At 35.4% G+C, this 12507-nt stretch overlaps 2 protein-coding genes across 2 annotated transcripts in view; one reads left to right on the top strand and one right to left on the bottom strand.

The window, feature by feature from the left end:
- Positions 1-922, bottom strand: part of LOC106138175 (phosphatidate phosphatase LPIN2) — a 28337-nt gene extending 27415 nt beyond the window's left edge. Inside the window, exon 1 of the mRNA XM_060947496.1 lies at positions 735-922. The gene's annotated coding sequence lies outside the window, so the exon portion shown is untranslated. The remainder of the gene's footprint in view (positions 1-734) is intronic.
- A 578-nt stretch (positions 923-1500) lies between these two features.
- Positions 1501-12117, top strand: LOC106138161 (ras-related GTP-binding protein C). Its single transcript, XM_013339217.2, has 8 exons — positions 1501-1698; positions 1781-1920; positions 2083-2311; positions 2387-2482; positions 3044-3262; positions 3490-3632; positions 3950-4098; positions 11805-12117. The coding sequence occupies exons 1-8, from the start codon at positions 1696-1698 to the stop codon at positions 11990-11992; spliced, it is 1167 nt and encodes a 388-aa protein (XP_013194671.1). The 5' UTR covers positions 1501-1695; the 3' UTR covers positions 11993-12117.
- The last annotated feature ends 390 nt before the right edge of the window (positions 12118-12507 follow it).

The following is a 12507-nucleotide window of genomic DNA, read 5'->3' as shown; positions in this document are numbered from 1 at the left end:
AGTTAATTTTGCTTTTTGGTTTGGTGGCAAGAAATCTTAATTAACCTTAAGTTTAAGATACCTAAACCCTTTTTATTTAAACTTAAACTGCTTTATTACCTTACTTCCTATTTCTTAATTCATTAATTATTAATAATAAATTATTCCTATTAATGGTGAGAACCTTTGTGTTTCTGATGTGTGCTTGTTACTAATTTGAGCAAAAACTACTGAACAGATTCTGATGGAATTTAGTGAATGGTTTTTCTTTTTATTAATTTGGTTATCTGTTAAATTTTAGTTAGTCAGAAAAAATACTTTTTAACTTTTACTGGTAGGTAATTCTTATTCAGAGATAGTAGTAGGTTAAAAAATCTTTAATCTGTTATCAAAATTAACTTCAACATCTGTTATTTCTCAATTACTTCATTGAGTCCTACAGGTTAATGTGGTCATAATCTTTTCAAAAGACAATTGGCCCTATCGTGACGTATGACTATACGTGATTATATTTTGTGTACCTTTATGTGTACAATCTGCACAGGAAGACAAGCGGATTGCACAAAGTCCTATTGGTAAATGTGGTATAAGTGGTCCTATTCTAATGCTCCGACAGCAATAAGGACGGCACAATAATGAACATTCCTCACAAAGATTAAAGCTTGTCCAACCTTAGAATGTCAGTATTCTAAGGTAGTAGTTGTACAATATACTGATGTTTAATTAAATCGATAAAATATAATTTGGGTACTTACAGTGAAACGAAATAAAATTGTTCAGATTTCAAAAATGTCTCTCATATCAGTCAGTTATCAAAGGAAAACAAACTTTTCCGAGAATCAGAGTTATATTTTATTTTCCTTGATAATTCTTTTCTAGTTCAGTTTTCACTACACAAACATTACAAAAACCATAGGCACAAAACTAATTCAGGTAGGTATTGCTGCAGACAGTAGGTACCTACTGTCAGTGTCACTGTCCACTTTTGCCAACTGTTTCGATGAAAAGGGGCTAAAGATCTTTAAGCAAAACCATTAAGTTTTGTAAAACATTAATGTTATAAATTTAGACTATGCAAAAGCTACTTCCTCAGCTCAGATATATTATTACATATTTATTATTCCTCAACTACCGATTAAATGGGCGATTGTTTAGAAACGAGACTAAAATGAAAAAAAGGTGGTATGTTGGTAACACTATCAGAAAACGATTTCTTAATTTTCGAAGAAAACGTTTCCCCACAGCTGCCTTTATAATAACATTATCATCTTTGCAGTTCTCCATTCTCTGATTTTTAATTAAATAAATAAATACATTTTAAAATCTAACATTAACATAGTTTTAATTTTATCTAACATTATGTATGCTTGCGCTTTTCATTCATGACTATGTTTTTTTTAAAATATCATTACAAACTAATTATACAACATCAAAACAATATTAATTAATGTTAAATTTATTTTTTAATTACTTAAAATGTCATGTGTTGTCAATCAATGTGCATGTCATGTCAAGTTAACAAATGTCATTTCAATCAAATGATTGTTGCATATTCGTATATTGCTTGCGTTTCGTCTAAAAAAAATTATAAATCCCATAGGTAGTGCTAGTTAGTAAATAATATTTTGTTTGTATTTGCACGGAACATTGGTAATTTAGGCTTAATTATGAAGCTGTAATTATTTTCCAGTAACTTCTTAAATTGAAACGTCGAACATGGTAAGCAGTCTTGTTTATGATATGTTCTTATCTATTAATCTATTATACTTTTCTCTATTTAATTCCGAAACGATTGATTTAGAGTTATCAAGATGAACCTAGTTATGGAAGTTCATTCCCCAAGGACTTTAGTTATGGACCTTTTGAACAGAATGGGGAAGGTGACAATGCATCACTTCAAGAGGATCATAAACCACGTATTCTTCTTATGGGACTTAGAAGGTTGTATTCATTATAAGTATAGTGGTCTATTAAATAAACTTAGCATAAGAAGTCATAGTAAATTTTTGGCTACCTTCAAAAAATGTATTTCTTTAAAACAATACTTCAAAATTTGTAAAAATAGTATATAAGTATACTAATTTAAGTATTTACTTTTAAAAGGTCTGGAAAATCATCAATTCAAAAAGTGGTATTCCATAAAATGTCACCAAATGAAACCTTGTTCCTGGAGTCCACAAATAAAATTGTGAAAGATGACATCAACAACAGTAGTTTTGTGCAGTTCCAAATCTGGGATTTCCCAGGTCAAATTGATTTTTTTGATGCCACCTTTGATTCTGATACTATATTTGGAGGCTGCGGAGCTTTGGTGTTCGTAATAGATGCTCAGGTATTACAAAACTAAGTTCATATAGTTATGTAATGTTGAAACTTTATTTCATAAATAATATTTTTGTTTTTGCAGGATGATTATCAAGATGCCTTGGACAAGCTGCAGCTTACAGTTACCAAAGCATATAGAGTAAATAACAATATCAAATTTGAAGTGTTCATACATAAGGTTTGTTTGACTTTTAGTAAAAGACTTTATATCTTCATAGCTAGTTTTATCACTTATACATACATACATAAATCATGCCTCCTTCCCAGTGGAGTAGGCAGATACCACATCCTTCCACTTGCCATGATCCCTGGGTACTCCTTTTGCTTCATCCACATTCATAACTCTCTTCATGCAAGTTTGTTGGTTTTGGGTACTCTTGACCAGACATTTTGCTAGAACGTCTGATTTGATCAAGGTATGTTCGTACTTAGGCCTTCCCACTGCAACAGTCCCATTCACACTTCCTTTGTATATTTGCTTAAACAACCTGCTTTCATTTATCCTCTTATCATTAACTTTACTATATTTATTTCAATTACCAGTCTCTCTTAATATAAAAGCATGTATTATCATAATACTAAATGTGGTCACCTGTAAATTTTTGTAGGCTTGTACAATCTGAGCAGGTAGAAAAGAGGTGGCACATTAAAATACTTACAGCATGGAAATTATATTAATTTTTTTACAGGCTTACTACCTGTAAGTTAAATGAAAATAATATGAAGCTATTAATTTCAGGTGGACGGGCTCAATGATGACTACAAAATGGAATCTCAAAGAGACATCCATCATCGTGCAAATGAAGATCTGGCTGAGGCTGGATTGGAGCATGTTCACTTATCCTTTCACTTGACATCTATCTATGATCACTCTATATTTGAAGCTTTTAGCAAAGTTGTCCAGAAGTTGATACCACAACTGCCAACCTTAGAAAATCTTCTCAATATACTCATATCAGTTAGTAATTCTTGAACAGATTTAAGTACTGAAATTTTATTTGCCTAATGTAAATCTATATACCATCTGATTTATTCCTATCATTTTGTGAAATGAATTAGAAATATGCAATTTAAAAAAATTGAGAATAATCATAGTGTGATTTTGTTTTAAATTCCATTTATTCTCATTTTTATTTTTAAAATTTATTTATTTTTTTAACTTATTATATTATTAAAAATTTGCAGAATTCAGGCATAGAGAAGGCATTTCTATTTGATGTGGTATCAAAAATATACATAGCTACTGATAGCTCTCCTGTCGATATGCAAAGTTATGAATTGTGTTGTGATATGATTGATGTTGTCATAGACATATCATGTATTTATGGGTATGTATTATCGTTATTTTATGATTAACTGCATTTGGCACTTTCATGCAATTTGATAATCATTTACATTGTGGCCACACTAGTTTTGTTTATACTTTATGAGGTAGGCAGAGACTAAAATTGTAAAAGCCAAGGTTTTATTGATAGTTACATACTAGCGACCAGCCCCGGATTCGCAGGGGTAGCATACCAAATGATGGCACATTTGAAACTAGAACAAAATGTGTCCACAATTTTCGAGATTAGCACGACAGAAAAAATAGGAAACTTTATAATTTGTAGTCATAGTGATAACATTAATCTATGGTATCTTTCAGCATGGTCGACGAAAATGAAATGAACACTTTTAATAGTCAAAGTTCTAGTCTCATCAAACTAAACAATGGCACAGTGCTGTATCTGCGTGAAGTAAACAAATTTCTCGCGCTTGTGTGTATTCTGCGCGAGGAAAACTTTCAGAAACAAGGTAAGGATCAATTCGATCAAGGCTTTAAGCGCGCATTTGACTAAATTTAGACAACCTTAATGATTCATTACTTCATTTAGAAAAGCTATGTCGCATTTAGCAATTTAATGCTATTTTACTCATCATAATCATATAAAATGGATGTCAGAATTGAGTCACGTGGAATACGTGCTTTATTTGTGATAGATTAATGCACAGTCCATATGTACTACTTTTTAATAGTTCTCATTCAGTATACTGTGTCAACAAAAATATCTCGGGTAAGTTTTACGTACCGTACCTTATTTGTTCCTCATAACTTATTTAATATTCATGATATTGTGTTGATACATAACACGTGTTAGTTTATATTATGTAGTAGGAGTCAAATAACTTAATAAAAGATGTATTTTTTAATTTTGGTACTTATTCGCTGGAAAAAATCAAATATAAAAATCAATATTTTAATAGGGCGCCAAAACGCTACGTTGACAATATGGCGCTGCAAGGGGGTCGGTGAGTCACCTGCCTGTATTGTGATCTGTGGCACATAACACTCTTAAACATTTGTTGCAAACAAGAAACGAAAACAAAATGAATTACAAATAGTGTGCAGATCCAAAATGTACCAATACATCGTTAAAAACTCCGGAAAAATTATTTGTTAGTGTTCCCAAGAATGTGCGTCAAAAGTGGTTGCAACTTTCTCGAAGGAATCCTAAAGACATACATATATTCTCGTCTATATCCCTTGCGGGGTAGACAGAACCAACAGTCTTGAAAATTCATTCCGCTGCCTGGCTCAATGATAGAATTGAGATTCAAATAGTGACAGGTTGCTAGCCCATCGCCTAAAAGAAGAATCCCGAGTTTATAAGCCTATTCCTAAGTCGCCTTTTACGACATCCATGGGAACGAGATGGAGTGCTCCTATTCTTTTTTTATTGGTGCCGGGAACCACACGGACATAGCGACATTTTTTAGTTACGAAGCAAAAAAATCGGAATTATTCTTGAAAAATAATCCGACCATGATTGTGTTGACTTTGGGCAGGTTTCTGCTGTCTGAATTTACACAATCGTTGTCTATGGCAAATATGATTCACAAAATTGGTAAAATATTATAATTAAATCCTCTGATAACACTAGTAGGCAAATGTCAAGTCTACGAGCAAGTGACGTCATCAACAATCCGACCAATCAGGAGCGTTTCGTGTCACATGACAAACGTTTAAAAATGTGCAATTTTATTTATGACTTTAATTATTACATATGTTCAACTTATTGTAATAAATAATCATTATTAAACTCATAATTAATACTGGTGACAGTAATTAACACTATTTTTTACATTGGCAAACAGCCTATTAGTCTCTTGGTCCTATATTTAAAGAAAAGTAGCCAAAATACCTAATTTCATGTTTTGTTTTTAGTTCTTGAAAACCAATAGGTAGGATATTTTGTGAATATTCTAAATTTCTGCACAAATTACCAACAGCTAAAACCACTGAGGCGATCCAGCTTGGGTTGGGTTTCCCCGGAGCCTTACGATGCACTTATTTTATAATATTCATACACATTTACCGTCCATCAAATACAATGTTACTTTCAATCGGATCCGATAAACTTTGTTGCTGGCGTAATATTGAAAAATGAAAAATGAAAATATTTTATTTGGGTGCTCTTAAATAAAATATTTTCATTTCAGAACAAGTACCTACAATTCAAGTAACATAGGATAACGATGACATCTGCAGAAGTTATGAAACTGTGTCGCAGATGTCAATGCCCACCTCCGGAAAACCTTTATATAATTTAATCTTAGCACCTAATCAATTTATTATAAAAGAAAAAGATTTGATGTTTAATATATTGTGTGCAAGTGTGTGTTTGTGAGTGTGTTGTGTGTAAACTTGTTTATGTGAGTGAGTGTAGGTATAGAGAGGAAGTATGTAAGGGAGTATTGCGATTTGCAACATCTAGAGGATATTCAATCATAGGAATATTTAACGTTCGAAATTATTACACAGGTTTACAGTGATTTTGGTGCCGCCAAAACTATAACTGTTTCTTATTACATTGGGTACCCGTATTAAAACTACATACTTATTTTTGTAATGCTACGTGTAGTTTTGGAGATATGAAATATGTATAAATAAAACATAATTAGCGAATATTTCATATTTATTAACGTTATTTTGCAGGTAGAAAGCTTCTTTTTCTGGATTTTTTACAATGTTCAATATTTTGACAATCCCGTGTGATACTCCAACAGTAATCCGCCATCATATGCTCATCCCAGCGACCTTGATACCTATCTTCCATCACTTTTAGATCCTGATGAAAACGCTCTCCTTGTTCTTCACTACAGGAACCAAGATTTTCAGGGAACTTATCCAAATGACTGTGCAAGTAGTGCACTTTTATGCTCATGTTACAGCCAAGATTCTTAAAGTTGTTCAAAAGGTCTTAAACTAATTCCACATAATTTTCTGCCTTTTCATTACCCAAGAAACCTTTAACAACTTTAACGAACGATTTCCAAGCCACTAATTCCAAATCATTCATTGACTTTATGAAATCTTTGTCTCTGATTAAATGTCTTATTTGAGGCCCATCAAAAATGCCAGCTTTCAGCTTTTCTTTACTTAAACCTGGAAACTTTTTTGAAATGAAATCAAAACATGAACCAGTTTTATCCAATGCCTTCACGTACTGCTTTATTAATCCTAATTTGATATGCAGTGGAGGCAAAATGATCTTATCCCTGGAAACCAATGGTGGCTTTATAACATTTTGTTTACCAACTACCATATTTTCTCTTAAGGGCCACTCTTTCTTGATCCAATGGTCTTGTTTTGCTCTGCTGTCCCATAAACATATGAAGCATGGAAATTTTGTGTACCCGCTTTGCTGACCTAATAAAAAGTTAACCATTTTTAAATCTACGCATATGACCCATTGGTGATCTTGATACTTCAGTTTTTCTAAAACAAGGCCTACAGTTTCATATTCCTCTTTTAGCTTCGTGGAATGAGCAATCGGGACAGCTGCATATTTATTGCCAATATCTAACAAGTCACATTTGAAACTCCTCTTTGAACTGTCTATAAACAACCTCCACTCGTCGGCTTGGTAACTCGGGAGACCCATTTTTGTCAAAAGGCCACCAATATCATTACAAAAAACTAAATTGTTTTCAGAGCTAAAGAATGGAAGATGTTCTCTTTCACGATTACGATAAAATGAGACTTTCGTACCTGGAGCAACTAGATTCCTCTCTTTAAGTCTAGATGCTAGTAGCTCAGACCTCTCTTTGGAAAGGTCAAGGTCTCTTATTAAGTCACTTAAAGCATTTTGAGTGAACAGTAAAGGCACTCCTGTTTCAAAATCACTGTCTTGTTCATTCGAAGAGACCTCCATCATATCTGTGCCCGACAAATCTAATGGTTCCACTCTCGTAGTGTCTGAGTATAGTAAAGGCCTTCTAGCGGACGATAAGTCAGGATATGTCATTTTCTTTTTATTTATGCCGTGCATTTGCACTACACAAAAGTAACAGTCATCAAAGTGGTTTTTTGGTTCTGACCAAATCATAGGTACACTGAACTTCGTATGTTCTCGTTTACCACTTGCCCACTGTCTTAAATGTTCAATGCATAATTTACACACGATTTTCGGTAACCACGGCCGATCTAAATCCTTAATTTTGATCTTAAAATAGTCAAAATATATCTTTTTTACGAAGTCCGTTATAGGTTTTCTAAATTTTTTCACCACATATTCACCACAAATATAACAAAATGTATTCGGATTATTTAAACAACTTCTCTTAGACGACGACATAATAATATTATCAGATAGTTATACAAATTGACGAAATGCGAACACAGTAAACATCAGAAAATGGTTATTTATTTTTAATGTGGGTAGTTTAAAAACTACACGTAGTATTGCCGTTCTAAAACTTTTGTACGACTTTGTATCAAGTTATTAACGAAATTATGTCATAGGATTGCCAGCACCAAATTTTTTATTTTATTTTGTAGACCTGTGTTATTATTCGCCGACTTTTATAAGACTTTCCGTGTCTTCGTAAGATAGTTGCATGAGCCGTTCAAAGCATGTAACCCTGCATCTGTAAGATGTAAGCGGATATATATTAAGTTGTTTATTGATTCTATTATACAAAGTAGGGCTAATGTAGTAAAAATGTTGAGCAGCTATGGTAGTCCGTCGTATTTCGATTCGGCAGACTTTGTCTGATCTACGCTTATTATGACAGATTGTGGGGTCATAGGCTAGTTGTGAATGTTTATATAGAACAGTCTGTAGAACGTAAAGCTACTTATATTTTAAATGTCTTCTGCTACACATAGGTAGGCATGTGATACTTATAAAAAAATCCTAGGTCATAACATTTGGATCGGGGGATTTTAACTTAATATTTTTTTTTATTCTAAATATGACATGAACCGAACATAATATGCTTTCGTTCATAATTTTTTCATACATACATACATACATACATACATAAAATCACGCCTCTTTCCCGGAGGGGTAGGCAGAGACTACCTCTTTCCACTTGCCACGATCTCTGCATACTTCTTTCGCTTCGTCCACATTCATAACTCTCTTCATACAAGCTCGGCGGTTTCGGGTACTTTTGACCTGACCCTTTACCAGGACGTCCTTAATTTGATCAAGATACGTTCGTCTAGGTCTTCCCACTCCGACCTTTCCCTCCACACTCTCCTTGTATATCTGCTTAGTCAACCTGCTTTCATTCATCCTCTCCACATGACCGAACCATCTTAACATACCCTTTTCTATTCCTGTAACTACATCTTCTTTCACATCACAACATTCCCTTATCACGCTGTTCCTTATCCTGTCACTCAATTTCACACCCATCATACTCCTTAACGCTCTCATTTCCACTGCATTTATTCTGCTTTCATGCTTCTTTTGCCATACCCAACTTTCACTCCCATACATTAATGTCGGGACCAACACGCCCCTGTGCACAGCCAGTCGAGCCTTTTTGGATAGTTTCTGACTGCTCATAAAGGCATGCAAAGCTCCATTCACCATGTTCCCCGCGTTCACTCTCCTTTCAATATCACTATCATACTTGCCATCTGATGTAAACTTTGATCCTAGATATACAAACTCTTTCACTTGCTCCACTTTTTCTCCTCCAATCAAAATATTACATGCTGTCATTTCTTTCTCCATTTCAAAAACCAGTGTTTTAGTTTTACTTACGTTCACTTTCATTCCTTTCTCTTTTAAAGCTTCATGCATACAGTTTACCATCTCCTGTAACTCCTCCGCTGATGACGCCAGTATAACCTGATCGTCGGCATAGAGCAGACATTTGACGAGTAACTCATTCATCCTTAATCCACTTTTAGACTCTTTCAAATCTGTCAAACAGCTATCCATAAATAGGTTGAACAGCCACGGTGACGCATCCTTGCCTAACGCCTTTCTCAACCTTAAACCACTCAGTGTGCGCTCCGTTTATCCTGACACAAGCACTCGAATCCTCATATAAGGATTTCAGTGCTCGTATTAAGAGACTGCTCACCCCATGCATAGAAAGTGCTGACCACAATTCATTCCTCTCAACTCTGTCATAGGCCTTTTCCAGATCTACGAATGTGCAATAGACTTTTTGACTCTTGGCCAAAAACTTTTCGGCTATGCACCGCAAGGAAAAGACCTGATCAGTACATCCCATTCCCTTTCGAAATCCCGCTTGAGCATCCCATATTTTGTCATCAGTTTCATTCCTGACTCTATTAATCAATACCTTAGCATACAATTTGCCGACGACGCTAAGCAGGCTTATACCACGATAATTTTTGCAGTCCAGCTGTGACCCTTTTCCTTTGTAAAGTGGCACGATAACAGCCTTACACCAATCTTTTGGTACTCGGCCGCTTCTCCAACACAAATTGAAAAGGCAGTACAACTGACTAGCTACTACGCCTTTTCCTGCTTTAAGCATCTCGACCGACACTCTATCACACCCAGCAGCCTTTCCCGCTTTCATACTCTTAAGTGCTTCCACAATTTCGAACATTTCAATTTCGCCTTCCATCTCATTCTCTTTTTCTTCGCTATAGCAGAAATCTTTCTTATTTCCTTCCTTTTTTTCAAATAAACTTTCAAAATAGCCCTTCCATATCTTTAGTACACATTCTTCTCCTTTCACAACGCTACCATCCTGGCATCTGATCCTAGTCAGCTCTCTGGTTATAGTATTTCCTCGGGCTGACCTTACGGATTTCCAGAATACTTTCAGATTTGACTGAAAGTCTTCTGATAGCCTTTTATCAAACTCCTCTTTATACTCTTCTTTCTTTCTAATCACAGCTTTCTTAACCAAATCTTTCATTTTCTTATATTCCTTACGTGCTTCATTCACATCTTCATCTATAACCTCTTGCATTCTTAAGTTAGCTTTTGCTGCTAACAAATCCAGCCATGCTTTCTTCTTTAATCGCACAAGTTCTTGCACATCTTTACTCATCCACGCATTTTTGTGATTTTTTCCTTTCCTTCTTCTACTTACACCACACACTTCAACAGCTACTTTCACAATTCTTTCTTTAAATTCCTTCCATCCATCTTCAATATCGCTCATTTCCTCTAAATCTTCAAATTCATCCTTCAGTCTATTAATATACTTCTTACCTACATCCATATCTTGCAAATTTTCTACTTTTACTCTTTCCAAAGCGCTGGTTTGCTCCCTTACCCTGTGCCGCCAGCGATTGAAGATACCCCTTATCCGGGATATCACCAGTAAATGGTCCGAGTCAATGCCAGCACCGCGATATGCACGGGTATCCAGCACTTTGTTCTTCAATCTTTCATCTACAATCACAAAGTCTATCATACTTTTTAAAATACCTTCCACTCTTGTGTAGGTGTGGATCTCTTTATGTTGAAACATTGAGTTCGACACAAAAAGATCCCACTCTAGACAAATTTCTAATACACTTCTTCCATTATCATTCACCTTTTCGTCACCAAACGCACCAAGCACCTTTTCATATCCATCACGCTTTACACCCACCCATCCATTAAAATCACCTAACATAATAATCTTCTCATTTGGCTTGGTAACTTTCAATACTTCTCTTACACTATTCCAGAACTCCTCGTTTTCGCTTTTTGCTGATGTTGTACCCCTCGAACCCACATCCCAAGGTGCATAAACACCTAGAACGAAGATCCGAGTGATTCCAACTTTCAGCCTAATCCATAGAAGACGAGGGCTGACACACTCATACTCATTCACGCACTCAGCCATTCGTGCAGAAAGAATTAGACCGACCCCTTGACAGCCTCGGCTGGTACTGGAAATTCCAGACCAATACGCCGTGTAAGGGCCGTGCTGCGTCGCGTCGCATCCTTTCCGCTTCGTTTCATTCACGCACAACACATCCAAACGTCTTTCATCCATCATCTGGCATACTTCCTCAATCTTATCCTTCATTCCTCCTCTTACATTCATCGTCGCAAAGCGGCTTTCAGCAGACCGCATACCGCTCCCGCCGGGAACGAGACGTGATGGGGTGCGGACACCATCGCCGCCATCTAGGTGCTTTTTTCAGAAGAAATATTTATCTTTTTTATTGAGAAACATGCAAAGTAGCTTAAAAACATTGAAGAATCGTCTTTGAATAATTTAATACGCTTGTTTATTTCCAGGTGTCATTGACTACAATTTTCTGTGCTTCCGTGATGCGATTACGCAAGTGTTCGAATTACGGAATAGATGTCAGAACGCAATGGCTTTGGCCCGAGCCAGGTCAGGCACGCCGGAACCATTACCCAATGGAGCCGCCGTGGATTCCACCGAGAGTACGTCTGACCATTCACAAACTAAACTTCCATAGCACTTTTTGTACCTTTATCGTATGCATTATCTATCCCATAATAAGTTAGTACTAAATAACTCAGCTATGTTAATATGTCATTTGTAAAGTTTAATAATGTCAAGAATAAAGTATATCTATGTTTTTATACTGTTTCCTTGTACGTGGTGCGTCCTTTGATGACATTTCAGTTCTTTTGTTTCACCAGAAACCTTCCTACCAAGGAAGGTAGAATAAAACTTCGTAAGTGCATTGATTGAGTATCCAGGTATAGGTAACCCGAGTTGAGGCTAATTCTTTTAGGTAATCCTGAAATAATTGTTTCCTAGATAAGTATTTGATGTATAATATAAATATTATTTGTACCTAGCTAGTATTCAAGGTACGTCGATGGTCGAATCGGTGAGGTACAGGTTCGAACCCCACGGCGGCCAACATGTACCAATGACTATTTTAGAAGTTATGTTCAATACTTTGAATACTAAACAATGCTCTTACAACCGGGACTAATGCCAGGAGGGAGATATATAAAAGCA

The sequence above is a fragment of the Amyelois transitella genome, chromosome 3 (assembly GCF_032362555.1).
Source record: "Amyelois transitella isolate CPQ chromosome 3, ilAmyTran1.1, whole genome shotgun sequence".
Classification (NCBI taxonomy): Eukaryota; Metazoa; Arthropoda; class Insecta; order Lepidoptera; family Pyralidae; genus Amyelois; species Amyelois transitella.
Note: the sequence above shows the minus strand (reverse complement) of the source record. Positions and strands in the feature narration are given on the sequence as shown.